Here is a 25,556-nt window from a genome sequence, read left to right as displayed (position 1 = left end):
TTAAAAGCATTGGGAATTTATTAACTGGATCGCGACTCTTTCATATAAATAAAATTTCTTTTACTCGTGTTATAGATAAGAACAATGCCTAATTTATCTTTTTATACGATGTAGCGGTAATTAGGTAGCAGAAAATGAAGATTGATTAACTGTACGCTTAGTAACGTTGTTAGAACCTGGACGTTTTTATATCGTATACCCTCGCAAGCATTGGTTGTGTTTTTGTATCGAGTTTTTGGTTGTTTGTTGGCTGCGTTGGCTGCAAATGATATATTTCGAAAGACAATCGTCGGAAATGCATCGAAAATACATCGAAAATACATCGGAAATGCATAGTACCAGTTCGGTATTCTCAACGCGTAATTGCCTTCGACCGTATCTACGGAAAAGGGAATAAGGAGGAATCGTTGGCAGACACCGACCACTTCCGTATTTTAATAATAGAAAGACGGTAGCGTGGATGCAAATGAAACGGTATCCCGGCACATTGGCCCTTAATAGCCCGCATTTTTAACGTTTCATTGCCTTGCTGTGCTTGGCGAGTCACGCTCTGGAAACGCCTGACACAACCGCAATAACGCGAAAAGAATGGTTGGAATTGCGTTTCCTTATCATTACCCGTTTTAACCTTCCTTGGCTAACTGTTTCCCAGAAAAAATGAGTCGGTAAAATTCCGTTTGTCGTACGACTTCGCGGATAGCCGGTCGCGAGAACCAAGCGCTCCGGCTAAATGAGAAATTTTACTAAGAATTTTAATTGAGTCAGCCGACAGCCTGGCCCTTTAACGTTGTTCCGCCTCTGTTCCGTTTTACTTTTCTGACTTCTAACAACTATGAAATCTTATACAATCGTCGCTCCTAAATTGGATTTTATCAATTATACGTACGTAACGCTTCAACGGAATCGATCGAAGAATTAAAAAATACGCACCATGACGCGTAGAAATAAATAATACAGCAAGTCCGATAAAGAATAAAATTGATAATAATAAAGTCGATGATATGTGTTTTCTTGTTTCGAATTTCATATATCGTAAGAAAGAATTCAAGCATGGATGCAATATGAAGTCGGTGAAGAAGCTCGAGGCAATAGAACGGTACGCTGTCACCGGACCCCGCCGCAACGAGGGAATCTGTTCCTCTCGAACTTGGTGCATTCATTTAATCGTGAAACAGCCGACGGTACCAGTTGTCTCGCGCATCGGCTTGACCTAGATCGGATGTCTGCCGCAATTTGCACTCAATGCGCTTTACCGAAGCTTTCCGGAGTATGAAAGCAGAAGAAGTGGCTTCGAAGGAATCCGCCTAGTCATCGTTTCTCTTTCACGTCCTAGGCGCCCTGTCAATTACGCTGTTCATTCGTCCACGAAGGGTTAGAGTCTTAGGATTCCTCTCGATTTCAGAACTCTATCCGTTCATCGAACCATTCGAACGAAAATATTTTAGCCAATACTTTCTCTTTGACATTTATTCCGACGTGCAATTTATATCGTACGGATACCCAAACTATTACAATTTTACTAGTCGAACTCGTGTGTACATAATCTCGCGAATTATTTAAATCGTAGCACCAACATCGTCGTTGTTCTAACTTGCTTTTAACCTCGTGGATTTTAACCCACCATATATATTCCGTAGGAACTTTTAATAAAGAAGGAACATATATTCGTAGAAAATTTAAGGATCTGTTCTCGGAGCGATCCACCCAAGATGCTCCGTGCGTTACTAAAATTTTCACGAAATTTCGTGGAAAATCCTCGCGGGGAATGAAACTCGTTTCTTCTGATTAAAAGATTAATCTACAGTCTGCGACACGGTCGAAAGAATTTGAAATAAATAAATGGTGTATTTATTGCATCGGAAGAACGATTACAATAAAATTTTCTCCTTTCGACAAAAGAACGAGGAAATATTGAAACACCGTTTTTCCATTTAACCACATTTATTTGATCGTATTCTAAATTTTTATCACGGTTATGATCCTTTTACCTTCATTCGCATACCATATTATCCTCTAGAATGGATCAGATAAAAAGACCCTGCTTTTAAGATATACGTATAGCGGCAACATGGCTGATATACATTAGTCCGTTTTTCCGCGTTTCCACAAGAAATAAAAGCATTTATTATCCTTCCACTCTGAAAACCATCGAAATGGTTGGATACAAACGTTTTCGTTTATCCGTACCCTTCGTACGCCAAACCTATTCGTTTCGCTTGGCCAAACTTCATCCTCTTCTTTTTTTTTCCGAGGAACAGGGTAAGAAAAAAATATGCGTCAATGATACGAAGCTACCCATCTTTGCTGCAACGATGCATTGTTCATCGCCATCGTACGTTCACCCAGCAATTTCGCGTCAAAGATTTTGTTCCCGAGACGAGACGGCCCGAGCAAGAGAATCCCCGTATCTGTGTCAAAGAGGGATTTTTCTTTGAAGCAGGAAGTTTGGTCTTGTTTTCTTGTCTTTGTTTTTCGGATGAAGCACGCAGAAGCACTTCAATTAGCGTCGATAGTGGCACTTGTATCGGACTGCGGGAATATAATTGTTACGGGCAAAGGATTAATTTCAAGTTAAGATACGTGTTGTAATTGGTCTTCGGCAGATGAAACGATCCTATATCGAGTCGCAAGGAATAACAACGCATAGAGCAAATACGAATAATACACGGTATTTGTGTAGAACAAATGATCGTTTGACGCAAAGACGCCGACACCGACCACCTATATATGCCGCTATAATTGAATATATTTATATTTGCCATGGGGACATTATTGCGCTTGAATGTGTTTTATCCGATGCTTATAATGTTTTTAAATCCGCGCTGACCGAACTGCTTACAAAGCGAATTAATTAGCAGTCGACAATAACGAACAACAAGCACGTTATCGCTTTGTACGTTATCGTTATACCGTCGGTTCTTATTTGAAGCGTACTCGTTTGTAAAATATTACCATTTATGTTGCCGACGTTAGATGGGAAAAATACTTTTTGCTCGTAAAACCGATGGTTTATGCGTAAAAGTATTCAGTAATTTTTACCGGCAACGAGAAAAGCGTGGAGAGAAAAGATTTCTTTGGAATGCTAGCCAACTTCCGGTTGGCTTCGTTTCGTGAAAGCAGAATCTTTTATTAACTTCACCTGAACGGTCATACAGTCTGTACGTCAACTATCTGGCATCGATCGGTATACTTTGTTGTGTGGAATAACTTGAAATCAACTTGGGTAGTTCTGATAAACGCAACATCATCTTGCGAGGTAACAAAGACGAAATTCTTACTCTGATCTTCCGTTCAGTGACTCAACCTTTGAAGAACGTCCATGAGAACCGAAACACGCTCGAACATAGCATAGCATGTTGCTTTTCCGATTTCCAACGAAATCGCAATTCCACTGACGGCTCTCTGTAGCTTGTCTCGTCGAGGCTACACACACGATTCGTCAAAGAGACGGCCAAACGTAAATCGTAATGAGACATCGACAAACTGTGGTTACTGGCAAACGATAGTGGTACTCGACTCGTGTCCTGATACCTTTCGAATAAAGCAGTAGCGTCACGAACATTAATCGACGCGCATAAACATAACAGAGGATTTTCAATTTGTAAATTGAAAACGGCAGAACTAGGACGGGAAGGAAGAAATTCAATCGTTCAAGTGTAAAAGACCAAACACTGGCAGCACGGAACACGGAGGTCTTGGAGTAGAACTTGTTATTTTTCTGATCAACCGTTCCCTTTTCGATGACGTTGACATTTTCTTATTTTCTCATTGCTTCAAAGTAGCTTCTGTAAACATCCACGGACGAATACGTGTATATCCTTTACACTCGCGTCTCGCTTCTTTTACGTTTGTCCATGTTTTCCGGTCTACCTGTTAGATGCAGCGAATCTAGAAAATCAAGGCTTTTGATGTTTGACTTCAAACACGTCGCACGAAGAAGCTCCGCCGAATTATACTTCCGTTTGATACGTTGCCACTCGTTGCGCTTGACTACGAATAATCGAAGTCGATAATCAAGCTGACGCTGATTAGCACCGGTGATCTCGTTTCGAAGTATAGGTCGGGTAAATCGTCGAAGCGTTTGTTAAATAATTCGAAAGCAGCGGATTCGCAAGATTAGCGCAATGGCAGTTTGAGAGACGCAAGCTCGTTGTTCGAGCCCGCGAAGGTATTTGGAGCTGGAACAAACAGCCCAATAAAGGAATTAAACTGCGCTATTAAACGAACGAGACAACCAGCTTCTCAAGTAGGGAGGAAAAACTGTCGGAGATCGAGGCATTTAAAGTAGATCCGACGCGATTCAATCCAAGCACCGAATCTCCCAGGGGGTTAAGAATCCAAATAAATCCTGGCTCGAACGGAATAAGCGGATTATTCGACCCTAGTGTCGTCCAGCGACGCGATGCCAGGCTTCGCGCTGACGAAAAGGAAGCCGTTCAGTGGCGTCTTCGAAAATGTAAGGAAGCCACCGTAACCAGGATTGATCGATAATATTAAACACGAATCTATTAATAACTGGTTACAGATTACCGAAGTCGAAGCGTTATTAGAACGAAATTGCTACTCACAAGAAGGTAAGATCGGTTGTGCCAATTAGAGCAAGATTAATCGGTTGTATGACCGGACGATCCTTACGATCGTCCGATGAAGTTTCTAATATCGATTCAATAGAAAAGAGAAACGTCGTTCCTATCTTGGAGTATAGAAGCAGCGAAGTCGTCAGAAGCTGGTGACAAACAGTTCCGTTACAGCGGTTTCGTACGTGAAAGGTCGCGAAGCGGAGACGAAGAGAGGGCCAGACTGACCATGTTCGAGCGAAATTCACCAACGTGTACGCACGTATCGCACACGCACGCGATGTCCAACGTAACTGGCAGATTCACATCTGTTTACGAGCGTCGTATATAAACAGAATGTGCATTGCCATGGTATAAAAGGCTAGAAAATACGTTGGAAAGTTGCAGTTCTCACTTGACCGCTTTATATACCATGAGATACGAGGGAGACACGAGGATCAAGGTACGGTATCGACGAAGAAATCGAATCGTGAATCGGAGAAAAGCGGGACACGAGAAATCAAGCAGGAGCAAACGATCAGAAACAAGAAAAATACCGGAGCGAGAGGGAGAGCGAGCGAGAGAGAGAGAGAGTTCTAGTCGGAATTTATTTTCGAAAGTACGTGCAAAGGAAAATTTGAGAAAACAGAGCGCGAGGGAAGACGACCTTCTTAGAAATCGTTTCGATTCGTCTCATTACTTTATAAAAATATACTTAGATCATATATACATAGATGAGCATATTTCTCGATAAGAAAAAGACTCGTGCGAGACAAGCGAAGATATTACAGAACACGGTATCATGATTTCGAGAGTCGCATAATCGTGTCGCATAATCCTGTCGCATATGGGATACCGGACTGGACTGCTTATTATTCCGGGTTTGTGTCGAGTAATTAAAACCAACTGGCATTCTTTATACCGTGATGCTGCTCGCTCGTGTTTGACAAGCTTCAACACTTGTTACAACATTACGAATGAGGTGTAATTGAAAGCTGCAAGTAACCATGCTAAAAATTATATTAAATCGCGTCGATTTGCGTCATTTTTACTCCCGTTTGTTCGATAATCTTATCGATATTTTGCGGCGAAGGGTATTCGGTAATTTTATTTGTCATGATAAACGAGCTAACGAAGCGAAACGCGTACAAACGAAACAAAGAGAATCGAATTTCAATCCACGATGAAACGCGAAACTTTTATTGGCTTGTGTATAATCGACGAGTCGAGACTGTTTTCGACGCGATAGTCAACGTTTGTGCGCTGACAATCGACGTAGTAATTGAAAATGGGACGTCTCAGATCGACGTTTTCGTTTCTCCTCTCTTTTTCGCTCTCTTTGTGCATCTGTCTCTGAGATTCAATTGATCGTTATAAGTGCAGCATGTATTCGATTGCTTTCATCACGGTGCAACCCGCTTTGACACGATTCTATACACAATTCACAATTAAGGAATCGAATCGTACCTCGTTCCTGGCAATATCGAATACCTCGCAATCGTACGATTTAAATTCGTTGTCCGTGATTCGCTATAGCGACTCGTTTTTCATTTGCAACGCGATCGATATCTTCAAATTAGTTCAATCTGCGACGCGTGAATAGTCATACGAAAATTGTAAAAAATAAGAGATCGATGGCAGAATCACGTACCAAATCCCGTGGTCGCTGAAAAATCAACCCGTTAAACGTCACCTTTTCCCACGTCGATCACGCGTAAATCTTCCAGCGACTGATGTACCAGATCCGATCGAAGAAAAACGTCAGGTTACAAGGTACTTTCGAAGGTGACTTTTTGTGCCACAGGTCAGTATCGCCTTGACCATCACGTTGGCGCTCGGCCATCGATCACGAGCCGGCGTGATATCCCTGGAAGCGGAGGCTTTACACGGACAACAGGATCCAGTGCAGCACAGTTCACTGGCCAACTCGTACCTGCAGTTTCACGGGCCCGTCGAGGGGCCAGTGTTTGAGGTGAAAGTACCGTACGCGGAGAATCACGAGGACAGCTCGAACAATTTACACGGACACGAGCAACAGGAACACGGTTACGAGTTTGACTATGTCGCGCATCCGAAGTACGAGTTCTCGTACGGCGTCGAGGATCATCAGACTGGCGATTTCCATGCTCAGAAAGAAACGCGAGATGGTGAGAGAGAGAGAGAGAGAGAGAGAGAGAGAGAGAGAGAGAAGCAACCGTTCGAGATTCAATATTCCTTTTTTTGTCTCCTTCGTGAGCGAGTTTGTTCATGCGAATTTTGACACGAAAACTCAAACACGATTAATAGAAGCGGAGGTAATTTGATCGCGAGAGTAATTTTCTCGTACACGCGTCATGAATATGTGGGAAGGATACGACTACCGGATAAATAAGTAAGGAGGACATGCTCCGCGCGGTTTGGCTCGCGACCTCTACTGTATCCGCGCGGTCGAGTTATTCCTCGACGTTGTTATGCTAATAGAGTTATTTCAGGCGAAATTTCTCTGGCATTCAATTACGTTTCGTTACAAGTTCAACAATTGGTTTCGCGGCTTCCGTTCATCCGCGGCCGTTCCTTTCCGCAGGAAGCAGCGTGTCCGGCCAGTACAGCGTGAAGGAACCAGGTGGTAGCATTCGAGTGGTCAGCTACCGCGCCGACAAGGATGGATTTCATGCCGTGGTGCACACTTCCGGCAAGAACGACCACTCGGCTGATATCTACGTCGGTCAAGGCCAGCTTCCAGTTCACGATCACCAAACTGCGGCGCAACAGGAACAAGACATCCAAGATTACGTCGCCTCGTACACCACCAACGAAGGATATTGATCGTTTCGTGATCGATCGGTCGTTTATCGTTTTGTACCTGTTTGTTACGCTTCGATGTTTCATGTTTTCACTGTACCAAAGGCTTTCATCGTTGCTTATCATCCTGAAGATTGCTGTGGAGAACGTTTATGTTGTAAATATAGCACATTCCTTTTAATAAAACACCATCGTATCAGAGTGGGACGTTCTGAAACCAATTCTCTTCGCGTTTAATCCGCGCGCCACGGTATGCTCCATCAGGCATCATTTATCCTGACATAAAATACAAGATGTCAAATGGATAAAGCGTTATGTAATTATTTGCGATCGAAAGGAAGGATAGTCGTCACGAAAGGAGGTCGATCGTCGATGAAGCGCAACTCGGCTACACCCGTGCACAGTCATACGCGGCACGTCGTTAAGGCGCGTCTCGTCTGATCAATTTGATACCAACGGAACGTCGTTATCGCGAGTGGATAAAGACAAAAGGAGAAAAGGAGCGAAATAGGGCGAGGGTGGTAGAACGGCCTGAGCGAATAACAGCAGAGAAGATAAAAGGAAGGCTCGTCCGCGCGCTAACAATGCCTCGAATGCATGCCGATAGAGGCAGAGGAGAGTGGAAACAAAAAGAACAGCGAACAGGCCGGCGAGTAGATAAGAGCTGGTAAGAGGCCGGTGCCGCGCTATGTCACCTTCTCTTGCGACTATGTTACATCGTTAAATCGCTAACGATCGAATTAACTCCTAACTTTTGCGACCAGTGAAATATTTGGCACAGACGTCGAGTCGAGTCGAAGACGCGAAAGAATGAAATCTTCGCGCGTAATCGCCCGGATGACGTTAGAGTTGCGTTAACAACCGCACAAGCAGTCATATGGATTGCGGGATAAGTTGAATGATTCGGTAACGTGGTTGTTTCTTGCGGAACTAGGCAGCTACTAATTACCCACGGTATCGTCGTAGCGTGATCATCCGATGGGTCGCTGCCGGTGATCGAACATCGTCACACGATTTCGCTACGATGGCGCGCAAAATACCAACTTCCTTTAACGTTGCATCGTGTTAACAAATTGCGGGAGTAGGGAGGGAGAAGGAGAAACGCTTGCGTGTCGCTCCTTCGCAGCACCGATGCGGTTAATGAAGTGTCAATGTACTACGGAGCTCTCTCTTGCTCAACGGCAAACGTTATCTCCGGACCGAAAACTACGACGTCGTTCGCTCGCTCTGTTAGAGTCTGATTATCGCCTTAGATTTGAGCAAACTTTGATCGGACATCAGGACAATACATCGTAATTTTAACAAGACCCAGATCCCAATGATTAGTTGGAAATAGTGGTTCCTGATCGACGGCAGCTTGGATCTGCTTTGATGAAGTCGCTCGATCTAGGAGTTTGGACAAATTTTGATTCATACCGCGTTATCTACATCCGATTGCTACATTGTAAATTACTATTTTTAGCCGACAAATCAATTTGATGCGATAAAGCAAGAAAGAAAAGGGTTGGAACTAGAGTAAATTTGCTAACTTTCCGCTATGAAGCTAGTGTAAATTTGCTAACTTTCCGTTAAAATCAACGAAACGGATCGACGCAAATCTCTATAATTTTTGAAAAGTGAATATATGTATTTACATAGTATTCCCATACCGTGTATGTAAGTAGATAGTTCCTAATTTCCTCTCCGACGGTATCCGGTTATCGACGATAATCGTTATCGTGGAATACATCTGCCGACTAAGTTCTGGTAGATTCCAATTGAAACATCGGGTAACATTCGTACGATTCGATATATATATACATATATATCTGGACAATTTTTCAAACCGACACACGTGGAGTCGTTCTGTTGCAGGGTTCATTATTCCGTGTCATTGTTCCGAATAAAATTCGTGGCCGGTCGAATCGATAATCGTGCACACCAGTCGCGTGAAGCGCTTTCATGTTTGCAGAACCTCGATTAACGTAAGGCTCGTTTTTTTTTCATGTGGTTCGCTAGCAAACTAACGAAAACAATGTGCGATCTGTTGAGTATCTTGAATTTACATTCGCGAACGAGATTACGCAGGGCGACAATGGCGAATTCGCGGTGATTTTCGGCGATAACGGTGCCAATATTCCAACGTAAATATTCGCCATGGCAAAACATGGTCGTCTCATGTTTCCGTAATAAATTTGACGACGCGCCACAGTGTGTTTAATCGCAGAGGAGGAATGTGGGTCAGCAGGAAGGCGATGCGACTGCCTGAAAAATCGTATAAATATATTATTCATAACCTTTTCATTGGCTCGGTTTATATGCTCACCGATCGAACCATGAAGTTAATCGAGAAACATTGTGAGCGCTGTGCGACATACATTGCGTATGTCTAGATTGTCGGCTACCAGAAAATAATTAATAAGAAAATCGAGTATTATTACGACTACTGACGACCGATGATTCTGGTATATTCATCGTGTAGAATCCAACGAATACACGACTCTGCAATTTATTACTACATTTGTATACATTTAGTAAATATGTTAGCTTGCCAAATGGTCGGTTACTGTTCCATTTGTTTAACATTCGGGGATTGAAATAAATAATGTTTTACATTGTGAGGGTAGGTATACATTCGATTCTCTCTTTCAGACAATTTAATGTTTATTTTAGAGAAAACTTACAAACCTATTTTTGCATGATATAGTTTGAATTAACACGACTCAAACCTCATTCTTAAGAAAAATTCTATTTGAATTGAATTCCTTGTACTCGAAGCTTTCTTTTACACTCCAATTTTGAATTATACTTTTCTGAGATCTAGTTATCGGCTGTCTTTTCTCTTTCATTTTATTCTCTATTTTCGAGTCAATTATATATAATCTGATCTTCATAATTTTGTAAATAATAAATAAAAGATTAAATAAATACTAAACTAAGATCTGGATATAATACGTTTCATAATTCGAAAGTGGCTCGATAATTGTACCAGGTTTTCACCTTTAAATCCAATCTTCTGTTTCTTTCACGTGCAGTGTATTTTCCTTACACGATATTTTCGAGTATTTCGCGTGAAAACAGAACCAAATGCACGACTAGTTTTTCCACTACGCGAACGAATATTCTCATTTTCGATTGATCGATGCTGTAGAATTACCAACGAGAAAGAAAATTGAAATAAGGTGACGCGAGTCGATGGCTCGTAACCGAAGCCGAGGTTAGAGGGCAAGCGGAACGCCGCGATGTGGACACCGGTCTCCCATTTCGACGCTGCAATTATAATGAATCAGCCAGCAAATGGACAGCGCGGTAGAAACGCGAGCGGATAATCAATAGGTTTGCCATTGGAAGCATAGAATGGCGGGACGGTCGTACGGCTGAGTGGTGTATTTCAATCGACCGGAAACGTTAGGAAGCCGTGGTCTGTGGCAATTTTGCGTTTCGTCCACCGTGCCCGCCGGTGACGCTGTTAATTTGTTAACTGTTAATTTGTTCGGGCCGCGGCCAATCACATTTCGTCGAAGTGGTTGCAAAAACTTTGGCTCGCCGTAACGGTCGGTCTTTGTCATTCGGTACGATAACGGCAATTATTTTTGGCCGGCTTGTTTCTGGCTCGTTTGCTTGGCCAGTGACGAATGAATTTACTGTTGGCGACGCGATTGCCTTCTGCACTACTATGCCGCAGAAGTAACACGTTAATTCCACTGCTATCGCGTGCGACTAGTTACGTTTAGTTCCGGAGTTTGTTCGAAAGTAAGTACCGTTTGCATTGCTGATATTACATCGGAATGCACGGAACTGGATTGTGTACCTACCACGAACCAGGGTTCGGTAACAACGAGCTTTGCAAAAACACGCGGTCGAAACGGAATAGGATGAATTTTACTCACAATTTCACGGTATTACTCGCTTTGAACCAGCATCTCCGTTTCCGGATGCAAGTTACATACATTTTTAAAGCGAAGTCTCAAAGGCAAGCAGCTTGTTGTTTTTTGTTCACTAGAAAATATTGAAGCGTACGAAGTAGCTGCGGGTTGTAATTAAAGGAAAAGAACCGCAAAACAGCAAAAACAACGACGCGAATACGAGTAAGAAGACGACAGCGTGATGTCGCTTCTCTCTGTCAAAATGAGAATAATGATGAATGTAGCCCGGAGTCACATCGAAAAGAACATAGCTCCGGCGACTAATCGCAACTTTCTCTCACGACAGAAAAGACACCAAAGAGGATGGATTTCAAATGTCAGACGCTGAAAGCATCCCTCCTTCACTGGATCCAACCCAGAGGGCAACAACGTCGTCAATCTTTCGAGCTCTGCCTACTAAGCTCCTTATAATGGAAGACGAATGTTATTTTTAGACCTGACGATCAAATACATTGATATGACTATGGTATTTGACAAATGTTGAATGCAGGCACCGATCTTGATTGTAAGTTAAAAAAAATAAGTAAAAGCAAAGAAGTAAGCGTTGTACCTACGCTTCGTAGCATGTGCTATAATTTCCAGTCAAATACGTAATTCCTCAGGCACACGTAACTCAATAGTGTGCAGTAGGATCAACTTTGGAGCACCCATGGAATTTATTTATGAAAAATGTATATGCGCCGACAACGAGAGCACCGCAACCGAGTGTCGATGCAATAATATATTGTATACCGTATACCTTCCACAGGGGAACGAACACTGTGGAAGGTAAACGATGAGAGAGCAACCAGAAAGAACTGGTGAGCAAAAAAGATAGAGAAGGAAAAAGGGATCACGGTATGACCTATATTTGGCCTACGGGTCGCAGGGTAGAGCTATTGATTCAGTTCGCTCTTAAACACAGCCTCCGTTTCATTTCGTTCCAACTCTTTTGCTATTTCGCGATTACCGTCCTCTTTGCCACTCTTCCTCTCTCTCTTTCTCTTTCTCACTCTTTCTTCATTCTCCTCAAGTTTATTTATCGAACGGCTTGTTGCGGTAATGTTGTACGTCGTGTATTTTCTTCGACATCGACGATGTCAGAACGTATACAGTTGTTGGTTTGGGCAGTCTAGTAAAAAGTGAAGCGACACGGAAGACAAAACCAACGAAAAATTCCTCAGTCTTAAACGAGGCGCCGTTTAAACACCTTGCGATCGTCATGTTCTTAACTGGCTGAAACTGTACGAATCTAGTCGGCAACTTGGCAAACAGCACAAGTACTGTTTATAGTCATTAAAAGGCAGTGGCGATAAAAAGGTTAAGTCTTTAGAGCTATATATTATTCCGTAAAATAACGGGCTTTCGCTTTTTACGTTTTTCTCGTTTTACGCGACTAACATGCATAGGAATTGTAACGAATCAGTTAAGACTTTTATACCGGACGAATGTCAGAATGGCAAACACTTCGCCGCACTTTTCGCATTTCAAATTATATCGTTGAAACGACTCTACTGCATTTCATTTAGTTAAACTTAGAAACTCCTCGGTGCGGCATTATTCTCGCTTCGTGTTAACGTTAATGAATATTTTGAACGCAGCTCAAATTACTTGGTGACTTGGAAATCAAATTCACGAATAATACGATATATAGTTTTCCTCCTTTGCTTGCGACATAGAAAACGATGTCCGGCCTCGAAGTTAAGGAACAATTGCCAAATAAATCCAAGAAAATCACTTAACATCCCCCCGTATCCTTGGTGGATTATTGAAGGATTTGGCAGCGAGCATAGTTGAACGTGGCGCGTGACGACGCATATTCATCGACATTTCTATCGCTTTCTGTCCTTTGCTTCTCACCGCTTTCTTTCATCTAATCTTCTTGCGTCGTCTTATGGCCAGTTTTTACGTTTCTCTATCGAGAGCCGCCCCAGAATTTGTTTTTGGACACGCGTCGAGTTGCGAACACTTGTTGTTGAGAGAGCACCCTTGCGAAACTTTTTCTTCGGATATTTTACGGTCGAACACTTTCTCTTCACGTAAAGCAAACTAAAAGTAGGGTTCAATGCCTGGAGGGCGGAACGACGACTGACTGGAAATTTCTTCATACCCAGGAATAATTTTTCTCTTTAGAAACATCCCTAGACAGAAATTCTTAATTTCTTTTAGCAACTAACACCACAAGGTATATGGTGATATTAGATTTCATCGAAATTTATATTTAGATATTAGATATTGTTGTTTTTAATTCGATATAAATTGACAATTAGTGATATCGAATTTCAGAGCCTGGTCCGTGTATATTCGAGGCAATTCTATTCTATGCCGAAAACAAGCTAATATCCCACGTTCTCGACTAATGAAATAAAAAATAACAAGTGTGTTTGCGCTTCGTTATAACAGCATAACGTGGAAAATGCTATAATGCTCGAGCGGGATCGCGGTAGTGTATCGTCGTTACAAAGGATAACCGGTGAAGAGGATACGCGGTGCATATCAGTACGAGTATACGGTACACAGAGCGACGAAGCAACGCACGAATGCGTCGAGAAAATTGGGAATCGTTATTGTTGCGAATAACGCAACATCTCACGTTCGCGGAATCGGACTGAAAATAATAGTCGTAGAAAGAAAAACCGAAATCGGCGACGCGGCGTGCAGTATTCGTCTTTTCGACTTGGAAATCGGCCAACTTCTGTCTGGTCTAGATAGGTGAGCTAGCGAAGTATTCTCCTTTTTCCAGGAGCAATTGAATTTTTATATCTGCCGAGTGAGAAGTGAGCCGGTAAAAAATGTCGAATGACTCTGATAGCGGAGTAGAAAGTATAAGACGGAACGGAAACGCGTCATGCGTCTTGCACGCTTGACGTTTACGACAAAGATTTCCCTTCTTTTCTCTGCTTTCCTCCCGGCTTACTCGTATCCGCTGGTAACTACCTCGGCCTGCGTAAAAAAGAAACAAAGATGGAAATATATTATAATAAAATCGGGAAGCGTAAAGTAGAAAGAGTCATAACGGGTAAAGAGGTTGGTTTCTCTTGTTTGCATTTGCTTAATTAATTTCATCTGTCTCGTGTATTTTTCATCGTATAAACAATTCACCGACCAAAGACTGTTTACCGAACAGAAAAATGCGTCTTCCGGTGAGAAACTCAGAGTATTCAATGATAAAACGTGGACGTACAATGAATTTTGAAAAGGAAACGAGCACAGAAGCGACATTGTTAAAAGGTTGGTACAATGAGACGTATTAGTGGAGTGTAAAAGTAACACCTGTCTGATAAAGTGATCATTTGAAAAAGAATCTCGTGTCCCCTTTTTTCTTCTCTCATTCAGTTTTCATTCTTTTTCGCTTTACATTTACCTTGCTTACCTAGTCGTATATTTTCCTGGAACGAGCGAACAATTATTGCGCCAAAGTCCATTTATCAAAGCGTCTCCGCACTTGGAGATATTACAGGAAAAATTTCGCTGTTTTAACCGCCTATTACAATGTTTTTCGACACCTTACTTTTTATATTTGTACGGTCGGACGTATCTCAGCGTTTTATATTTGCATCGATTAACAATTCGATAGCCCTTTAGAAGATGTAATTGAGTTTACGGTACGGTCATCGATTTTATTCGCCACAAGATGCAAGGCATCCTGAGAAACGCGACACTCGAGCAACAATTTAAGAAAGAAGCATTCAAGCTTGATAGCTCGCTACTAGATTCAAGGGTTCTTTTCTTGAAATAAATGTTGTTCGCATCGAAAATCTCGGTGAAGTGCTCGCGCAAAGGAATTAAATCTCTCGTTTTACTTTCTTCAAACACGAAATCAGGTTCGAATCTGATGGTACGAAAGATCGAAGCGGCTCTCCACGATTCGACCGTCGCGTTGGTTGCATGAATTATTAATAGAGAGCGGCGCGTTTATTGCGGCAACAAAACCGGCTTAATTCTCCTCCTAGAGATGCGTCAAGTGGCGCGAAAATCCATGCAGCCCAGTGTGTTTTATAGTCCCATCTCAGCGTAACTTTATCTTCACACTTACGTGCCGTAAAGCGGCAAGTCTTTGAGTTTGCGGCTGTGGTCAAAGTTTCTCTTGGAGTAAATAAATTAGAAACTTGCTAACGCACGACCAACAGATGCTTCTGTAGTTAAGTACCTGATGGCTCGGCTGATAATAGCACGAATGCTCGATCGTATCTGCTCGCAAATGAACTGTGCCTGCTCGCGGGTACTCGATTGATCGCCGCGGTTAATAGGCGATCGTCGAGTTACGGTCATCCTTCGTCGAGAGACACGACGATTAATCGACGGCGACAACCTCTGCCAGATTTCTAGCCGCGATACTATTTATTGGTCGGAATAGAAATATACAGAGAGACAGTCGTATCGCGTGTTGTAACGTTTCGCGATTGCGGCGTTACGAAGTCAACGCGCTTCCCAAGTTGGCCGTACTATTTCAGCGGTGAAACCGCGAATAAAGGCAGAAGACCGAAAGTGGTCCCATAGACGAGCTCCGATCCGATATCGCGAATCCCTCGGCGAATATAGACGAGACAATGGTGTACATAGATTCGCACAGGGAGAAATGTATGCTGGTACAAGGATGAGAATTCGTACACGTTACATCGTGCCGCTCGTGTACACACGAACGCGCCTCTCAAACATACGGCTTGACATTGTATTCAGCCGCATGCGGTGGAAGATTTGCGGAATTTCTAATCCGGCAAACTAGTCGCTGGTATGGTTGACAGTAGTTTGAGCGATCCAGCAGGTTCACTGTGTCTCATTAGGAGACGTACACAACATCGACCAAGTTGAAGTAGGGAGACGAAACCAGCGACAGACACAAATTGGACCGTTCTGTATTGGGAATTGAAACCTCGTGCCGCATAACAAAGCCAATTTTGTCGCCAGGAAAGGCGCGACTGCGAAGGAATGATAAAAAGGGCGAAAGGGCTTGCGCAATTCATTCTCGGAATAGGGGTCGAAGAGGGAAAGGAAGTCGAAAGGGGAAAACGAAAAGTGTACGACGTTGTTTCGCTTAAAGTTATGGCTGTCTGTCGTCTTCGCAATATCGCGTGATAACTTAGAATCAAAAATTAATTTTGCTCGTGATCCGATCAAAAGTTTTACCGCGATCAGCAGTGAAGCGTCAACTTTATAAATCCGCTATCTTTAAGAGGAAAGTTTGTGCACACAGAGTGAAGTTAAACAACCCGAAAGCACCATATAGAATCGATCGTATTGCAATTAATGCAGCGAAGTTCCTGTGCAATACGAATAACAATAATGCGGACAACGACGAAATAAGCACGGTGTAGGTCAGCGATACAATCGTTGATTTTGTAAAGCAAGCATCCCCTTGAAAAGTTATTCGCGAGTATACGCTTTTCGCCATACGTCGCTGACTTCCGTTTACTTTATCTCGAAATGATTGCCGGTTGGTCGGCAATTAATCGACAACTGTACGAGTCCGTAAACGATACTCGATTCTGCATGCTTAAAGTAAATTCGAAAAGTAAAAGGAGCGGAACGCGAACGAATGGCTCGAACGATACAATTTACGAAACGGGACAGCTTCCCCTGTGCGCGAACCGAATCGCGAATAAGATCGACTGACATGCTTCCCATTTCGAAATCCGAAATTCCCGGAAATTCTTACGCGTTCGCGTTACATTACGGGATTGAATCGTTCCTTGACTGCTTTTTCGAATGTTGCGCGTAGTTCGTTCATAAATTGTCTGTTCGACTGGCAAAGTACTATTGCGTACCGACCATTATTTTACGACGTTCCTATCTGTAATTTGACCGACCACAATTAATTATTCGATTTAAAGTGGTATCTGTTTCGCGATCTAGCCGTACAAAATTACTACCTCGAGCGTTCGTTTCCCCTGTAGAATTCGTTTTCGAAACGAGCCGGACGCTTATGTAATTCCGTGTCGGCCATCACGGAAACGAAGTTAAATCTTTCTTTCCCGAGTGGTTTGCATCTCGAGCTATATTACGAGATAACGATCGTGCGCCGTTTATTACACGGTCAGTGGCACTGCAAAATATCAGACTACGTGAAATATGGCACGCAATTGTTGTTCTCCGATAAGCAGGAATTAATTTGCCATGAAACATACTCGACGAACGAAAGACCAGAAATTTATCGAATCAATAATCGCGTCCGCGACGAGCTGCTTGATTTATAGTCGATTAATACTATCGTTTGCTCGATACGTGCTATTATCTTGAGTAAATAATTAGAAACATACGGCCACGATGCATTTTGTAGGGGCTTGGCAGGCTTCTGTAATGTTAACTGCGATAAGAATAGATTATACGACATATGCAGACGCGATCACGCGAACGCGTATTTCGTAGCTATCCCGGGGGACAACGCCTCGTCAAATTCGATGCATACCGCTCGAAACTTTCTCAACACGTTTTAATTATCCTAACTAATTCTATTTCAGGCTATTTCAGGTTGTAAGTAGTATTACCGTACGATGTACGACGCGATAGAGACGCGTCGGAGCGAGTGGTGTTGAAACGATGTGAAGAATTTTCAAGGTGTTGGGGAAATTCGAGCGATTCGAAAGTTTACATAACCCTTTGTCGGATGTTCGGTTTGCGGAGGAAAGCCAGGTTATACGGCGGCACCGACGGGGCGTCGAACCACCCGATCGGCCAGAATATAAAGCACACTGGACGATAATAATTTGGCGCGGTACCAAAGTTGGGGATTCTGTTAGCCGGCCCGTACTGTCATCGTGGAAAAAATACGGTCACCAAACATACGAGGAAATCCGAACGTCGCGCCAGCCGCTATTCACCGCAACTTCCAGCTCCGTGTTTTCGCACTGAAGGTTGGATTTTTGTTCCCTCGTCTCTCCTTTCTTGAACGTCCGTGAATCGGCTTGTCCTGTCGAATAAAGACCGCGGTACTATCGTTGCAACAAAAAATGGGGCGCAAGTGCATTCTGTCCGACTATTAGCAGATTTTTCATTTTTCGAAGCTTTCACGGCCGAAGGATCGGTCGTGTTAAGCTTCCGAGCAATTAATAAATTTGCCAGAATAAATATTTAATATTTAATGAAACGGCTGAGCGTACGTATGATCGAAGTAGAGAAAGATGGGTAGTGGAGCGGAGAACGGAGGAAAATCCGCGTAATCCTCGCAAGGATTGAAATAGTATGTATAGCTGTTCCCCATAGGGATGGAGGAGGACATTGGTTTACGGAAACGGATTTTCGTTATCGGCATAACGGCCCGGAGTTCGACCTGCAGGGTTATCTTATTCGAGGTTGCCGAAGCCTCCAACTCTTGCGTTTCCATATCGCATAAAATGCGAGAGCATTACTTGGTTGGAATCCCGGGTAATAGACAGTAACGAAGATCAGTGGAACATTAACGGTGACTAGCAAAATATTTGAGGGTTTTCGCGAGCGAAAACTGTACGCGGTAACTCGGTACTCGATATCTTGCAAATAAAATCTTTGCCGCAAATCTATATTCGCTACGAGGTATGACACACGCACCCTGTGTATATTTTTTTAGAGCCGTTTAATACACGATATAAAAGTGATCACTTTTCGTTTGTTAGGAGTAAAAAAATTATTTGAAATTCATGCGAATATGTCATTTTTATACGATAATATTGCTTCATAGGAAAATATACGTATACGTATAACGATAATCGTACTGTAACGTAAACAAACCCTGGGAAATATTCGCGATCAATAAAGTATTAATCTGCACGATGTAAAATGACTTTTGCAATTTTTTCTTTTTTTTTTATTTTGCTCGCAGCACTCTGCAAATTTCATACGAGCGGCATCGTTCGATTTGTCGCGTTATTTTTCCCAGTGCCGGTCTTATTTTTTCGTTTCACGCAGGACCAGATGCACGGTTTTAAACTGTTATAAAAATCCGCGTATTTCGCTTGTCATGACGCACGCATGCATATCTCGTGGTTACGAATGGGAATGTGAACATGCAAATATGGATCACAAATATCGAAGCATACCAACGCCAGTATTTAAATTTCACCTGACAATATTCGATATACCGTTACTAACTTTTTATATGGCGAATACATTAGCTGACATTTAAAGGGAAATTACTGGGCTATTGCAGAAAGAGCAGCTTTCGAGCTAACGTGGAGGCTCAGTACTCATAAAAGCTACTACGTTCGATACTATAAAATGCGAATATATACCTAACAAAAGAATATTGGAACGAAAATTATGATCGCCGCGCAAGCTTCGTAAAACGTGCGCAGCTTTACCACGGCGTGTGACACGCTTATTCATGGCATTGCATAAACTGTATACGTTCGTAGCCGTAAAGAATGCGTCTAGTTCTGCCGTAATCTACGGCAACGTTTCTCGTCGTTGCGAACAACTTTTCTGCCGGGCGGAAATGAAATCATGGCCTATTATGCGCATGGTAAAATACTCTTTCGTATTCACAACTGTTTCCTCGCTTTCAATTACTCTGTCCCGTAGTATAAAACGTTTCGCGTTTCAAAGGGAAACAAATTGCACGACGATGATCGCAACATCCGTGGCCAGTAGCATCAGAGATTTATACAACGTGTAACTTCCTTCCTCGCCTCGAAACTTGTCCCGATTTCGGCGAACAAACATCTTTAATTTTCTTTTGCCAATGACGAAAAAACGGAGCAACAGATCAACACGGTTTATCCTGGTCAGTGCGAAAAGTTTGACATTTTTGCTCGAGTTGTCGGGAGCTTGATCTAAAGTCTGAGATAATATCGGTCGAGCTTCAAGGTGGAATTGGACTCCCGGGGTATGCCGGAGTAGATTCCAACGAACCGTCGCGGCATGATGGCACGCCCGCAATGTCTAATCAGTGCCAACTCAATTTCCTGGCGCGTCTATTGTCACTTGATTCCAGGCGCGTCTCATTGCCCTTTGTATGCGTGCGTGTGTTGGCGCCCTTTGTTAACGATGCACTCGAAACGCCTAGAATCGTTGGGCGCATACGTTGAAAGTTTTAAAATTTTGTAATCGCTGGAAATTGAAGTTCTACAAGAACTTGCAGACGTTCCCTCGTCTCGAATGTATCTCGATAAATCTCAAGTTCCTTCGCATGATCGATTTCTCTGATCTCGAACGCTCGAATTTCTCGAAAGCTATTCGAACTATCGATTTCCAAGGAATCATGTGTTTGAGATCCTTAAAAAGTTTCGAGTTTTTGCACACAGTTTGACATTTGCTAAAAAGTCGATCGATCTTTCCCAAGACCCAATCTTTCTTTCACGAGTCTCTTGCTGAATTCGAAAAACGTCTTAGTAGACGTTCAAACTTCCACTGAAAAGGATCAAATGTTTATTAATATCTCTTTGCGCGCGCGGCTACCTATACGCTTCTCCAAACTAAGTTTTCCTAGTCATCTTACGCCTAGCTCTTTGGGGTTTCAAGAATGCACGAAGTTCGTAGCGAATGCATGAACTTGCGTCAAGTACCGTATTCATTTAGACCGTTAAGCTGATGAATTCACGGATAGTCGAGATTCTTGGACACGTGCTTCCCATTTATTCATGTACATGTTACGTGACGAGTAAAAGTTTTTGGCTACGTATTGGAACGTCGTTTGTTCGCTGAATCGACTAAATTAGCGACTGATTTGTATTTGACTTCAATACGATGTATCTATAAATAGTAGATAATAATAGTAGTAATAATAATAGTAATAATAGTAGATAAATAATAAATAAAAGTTTCTTTCGTTTTATGAGGAAATAATAGACGCACAACGTTTTTTGTTTTATATTATTTTGTCGAATTACGTACGATCCATTTTGTTCTGTTGAGATAAACATCGCGACATTTCACAGACTTGGTATCACGTTTGTATGAAAGTGCACTGTTGTAAAAAACTCGTTTGCGAAAAAAGACACTTTTCGGACAACCTAATATTTGAATTTTTATAGAAATATTTGCCTTATTTCCCTGTAATACACGTATTTCCGAGATAACAATTAATGATAGCGTATCAGCGTTTTAGCCGAGCTCGTTAACTGGTTTTTTCCTAGAAAATTATATTTGATGGAGATGAGAGGACTCGCGAGGTGGTCGCGTACTTTCTACCGAAAAACGTATTCAGCAGATCGTACCATAGCAATATTTTTTTTTAATGCAACGTTGATAGCGAACCATCCCGATAATCCCGTTTCTTCTCGGATCAATGCCACTGTTCTTTACTCTCTAACGTTTGATTACTCCAGATTAAATTTCATGGGAATACTGTCATAATATTTAATCGGTTCCGACTCAATTTCCCCGCTATGTGTCTATTATCGGGCAATTTTAACAGGGTCCGTGCGTCTTCCACGCGAGCGCCTCTAACTATGAAGCGTTGCGTGAGTACAGACAGTCGAGGGTGAGTTTGCGCTGCTACCGCTGAAGGGACATCGACTATCCCGGGTAACTTGGTCGTTTCTAGCCCCTGAGTGTCTCGAGCAAGCGTTACAATGCCATCCGATATCTTCGAAAAGCTGTCTGAAGGCCGCAGAAAAGGGTCGCTGGATTACGCGTGTCATCGGTTATTTATGATTTCCAGGAGGAATATTTCCTTCTGTCCTGTTCGAATGGATCTCACAAGCCGCAGGTCGTTCTTTTTTATCAAATTTGAAATCTCCGTCGGACTACCGTCGGATAACAATAAAAGTACCATTGGTTTTTTTTATGTATGGCGTAAGATTTCTAAAAAGCTTCTCAATTTCGAAGGAGAGACACGAGAATTATAAGTAACGTAAAACTTCTCAATTTTCCCTGAAATTCTTTCCCGAAATTAGATGGCAAATTTTGAGTTTTCGAATATATTTTCTCATCCGCAGCTTGTTGATATGGAGGACGTGTGAAAGACCATGTCACGATCAAACTCTATTTCAGATAGAAATAATACATTATTCAGAGACTTAACGCGAATCACCGTGCTCCACGCAACAGCAACAGCCAGATACGATGTGGCGACGTGTATCGTGTTCTATCTATCGCGTGCAAAAGAATTGATAAAACACGCAAACATCGTAATTTTAAATGAAGAAGCGGGATTAAGGTCAAGGGTGGAGGTTGGTGTCGTGCCGATAGAAAGCCGCTACGAGAGGAGAAACGAAATTGCGAAGATTACTTTTCCGCTTGCTTGACCCTCGTTGCTCTCGGACATTCTACCTAAGGTACAGCTCCGAATAATATAGTAATATCTTATCGATAAGCTCGGTATCCATGAAGGATGAAGGCGGAAAGCCTCTACGCCGAGAAATTGTACCTTTTTACATGACGTGCGAAACAATTTTTTATCGAGTTTGCGATCTGCAGTTAATTGGTTTGATCGATTTTGAGAAATTTCTGTTTACTATGTGAAAAGGAAAATTCATATGCGCAACAGCTTGCGTCGTACCCTGAGTCTACTCGACAAACTTAATCGGCTGTGCGTCCTCCATACGGTCGACCATAAATTCCAATGGTACTACGTACATCGTACTCGATCCACGTCGTTAAATCGATACGCAGCCTCCGTTTATAATGCACGACCAGCTCGTATCTTTGTCGACAACGTCGCGGCAGACTAGTAGTCACTGGCTTCGAAAGCCGTGTATAAAAGTTCGATGAGGCGCCTACAATTTTCGTTATCTCGCATCTACTCTCGATGGATTATTGATCGCTCGGTTGTTACACGACGGCGTTACACTCAGCTCTGTGTAACGCTCTTGACAATGTGGAGTGAGACATAATCATCCTGCTGTTCTTAGAATAGAAGTAAGTTTTCGCATCGAAACGATTAATAATTTAATTTCTGTGGAAAGAACTTCGCGAGCGGCTCTAACTTCTCGTTATTCTTTTCCTATAATTCGTCGTGTGAACAAATTCTGGTGTATTTTTATCGATTCAACGAAAGTAAGTAATTCTGACGAGAGAATCAAATCCATTTTTCAATAGATCAAGCAGTTAGTCCTTTCCGAAGGAAAATGTCGACTAACAAAATATTATTTACGAGAGACCAGTTCGATAAGCATTCACAGGCTTTACTCGATTTCCATAGAACGGTAGAAGTAACTTCTGAATCATACAGCGACTGTTATATTTGTTAGCTTTAGCGTAGTCTCGGAGGATTGCGAGTGAATTGAACGCGATTGAACATCCCTCGAGCGAAAGCGAGACGCGTTCACAAAAATACGAAGACAACCGCTGACAGGCGGCGATCTGCTGAAAATAATGACGTAGAAACGATCGTTTATCAACGCGAAACGTCAGGCGAGACGTATGACAAACGTGGATCGCGAATGAAATACCGCGGCTCGATGGAGGAAGCACGAAATTACGCGAAATTACCCAATATTACCAAGGAACACGCTAAGCAGTGGCCGTCCCGACCAAGTCTACAGCGTATACCGTACCACCTGCCAGGTGTGCCTAACATCCAAGTGTTTTCCTGCGTGGTCGGAAGTACGGGGCCTTAAATCAGCTCGATTATCGCGTATAGGATATTGTAGCTGGCGCTAGATCCTAGCCTCCCGGCTACGTCCAGCCATTAGAGAAGCAGGAAGTCGGCCATTACGTTATCGTGCAGTTCGTTCACGGAGAACCAAAAAGAAAAGAGGTTTGGCTCCAATCTTTCTTCTAGATTGTTGTGCTACACCGACATCGTAATATTATCAATATTATATTTTAGAACTATTAATCATATACATTCTCTGCGTTCAGATACTTATTTATCTAAAGGAATTTACGAGGCAAATGTCTCGAAGCTAATATTATTCTATAGAATATTCGAAGAAAAATGATAGCCTCTGACGTATAGCAAAGTTATATACTAAAGTATCACGTAACAGAGCTGATGGACGAATTGTACGGTGTTTAAGTTTGATAAGTCGATCAACGACTTAAATAGTTCAAATTTTCCGAACACTAGAGAACTTTTTTACTCTCTGGGATAAAATTCAATCTCGGAAAAGTTTGAAAACATTCGACGAATTTAGGTACGTTCGTACTTTTGAGAAGTCAATCGTGGAAAATACATCGAAGCTTCCATTTTAAAGGAGATCGACGCTCGCTGGCAGTTTTGACTGGTCTCGATAAACACGGCCCGGACGAGCGATCATTTTTCTCCTGATGAAAGAACGTGGATAATCTTAAGAGAGGATCATAATTACAGTCGCATGGAGAAATACTTTCCCGGAACGATTGTCCCGGCGTCAAGATTTAATCGACTTTGCCTTCTTCTGTTTGTCGAACGTCGATTGAGATTTCTGTGGGAAGTGGGACGATGAAATCCCCTTGGATAATGTCGTGGCCGATTAAAAAGAGTCGAGCGTAAAGTGTACCCTGCCGCAGGGATGGATTTTTTACTTGTTAACTAACTGACCTCGATTCTCGCGTATATCTTGTATCATTTCGCTCGCGTTGATAAACGATATCTTTCGCGAAACGAGAGAATGCTACAATCTTTCTGACAAGTACGCTTGTTTGGGCGAGACGTGTTCCGTTCGTTTTATACGAAAAACTTGTCAAGAGAGAGCGATCAGTTTTGTAAAACAACGCGGCACCAGTTACCCAGTTTATTTACAAAAATTGCGCTGCGATTGCCACGGGGGAATAAAGCAAAGAAACTGACACGTACGACAATTTGCGAATTCGCGCGTTATTTTGTACCCGTCGCATAATAGTTTTACCCAGCGCGTCAAACTCTGTGTTCCATGTCACCGGTTGGAAACAAAAGTACGTATACCGGGCGATCTGAAATATCGGAAGTATATATTTGTACAATTTCCAATTCTAGGAATAAGGCGAATTTTCTATATAGTAGAGTTTGCGTTCTCAAAGTACAACGCAAATTGACGGCGACAGTGAACAAGATTAATAAGAACGAACAAGAAACGTATCCTTATGAATGGAAATTTCTAATACCGTCTTATTACCGCTATGTAATTCAAGTATTTGTCATTCATTATACATTCCCCTTGATAACAACTGTCTTTCCGTTCCGTCGTTTCAAAGTCGAAAACTCGCTGAACAATCTTAGAAATGCAACGTTATGTCAGAGTTTGTGTAATGAGTTAATAAGAAGTCTTAACAACTTGAAGGTACGAGCATGCGTAACACGTAGTAACGGTAATTAGATGCAACTCGAACTTGTGTATATCCTGTGGATTAGTCGTTGGTTTCAAGTTTAAACGAATGCGCCGCCTAATGTTTAATTTATTTCCATCCTTCTATCGGGTCTCTGAGAGACCGCTCGCCTTGCGATACTATACGAGATGCGTGTAAAATGTATAATCAAGCAACGCTTTATAGACGTATAACGGCAACGATTTTTTCCTGC

At 42.4% G+C, this 25,556-nt stretch overlaps 1 protein-coding gene and 1 long non-coding RNA gene across 2 annotated transcripts in view; one reads left to right on the top strand and one right to left on the bottom strand.

The window, feature by feature from the left end:
• The first annotated feature begins 4,402 nt into the window (after window positions 1–4,402).
• Window positions 4,403–9,597, top strand: LOC100747043. Its single transcript, XM_033319300.1, has 5 exons — window positions 4,403–4,456; window positions 4,526–4,574; window positions 4,913–5,019; window positions 6,361–6,703; window positions 7,120–9,597. The coding sequence occupies exons 1-5, from the start codon at window positions 4,403–4,405 to the stop codon at window positions 7,359–7,361; spliced, it is 795 nt and encodes a 264-aa protein (XP_033175191.1). The 3' UTR covers window positions 7,362–9,597.
• A 5,114-nt stretch (window positions 9,598–14,711) lies between these two features.
• The window catches only part of LOC117151328, a 46,841-nt gene continuing 35,996 nt past the window's right edge, over window positions 14,712–25,556 (bottom strand). The window contains exon 3 of the long non-coding RNA XR_004461156.1: window positions 14,712–18,128. This is a non-coding gene — a long non-coding RNA (uncharacterized LOC117151328). The remainder of the gene's footprint in view (window positions 18,129–25,556) is intronic.

Source organism: Bombus impatiens, unplaced genomic scaffold, assembly GCF_000188095.3.
Source record: "Bombus impatiens unplaced genomic scaffold, BIMP_2.2 scf_0146, whole genome shotgun sequence".
NCBI lineage: Eukaryota > Metazoa > Arthropoda > Insecta > Hymenoptera > Apidae > Bombus > Bombus impatiens.
The sequence above is the reverse complement of the archived record's forward strand: the minus strand, read 5'-3'. Positions and strand labels throughout refer to the sequence as shown.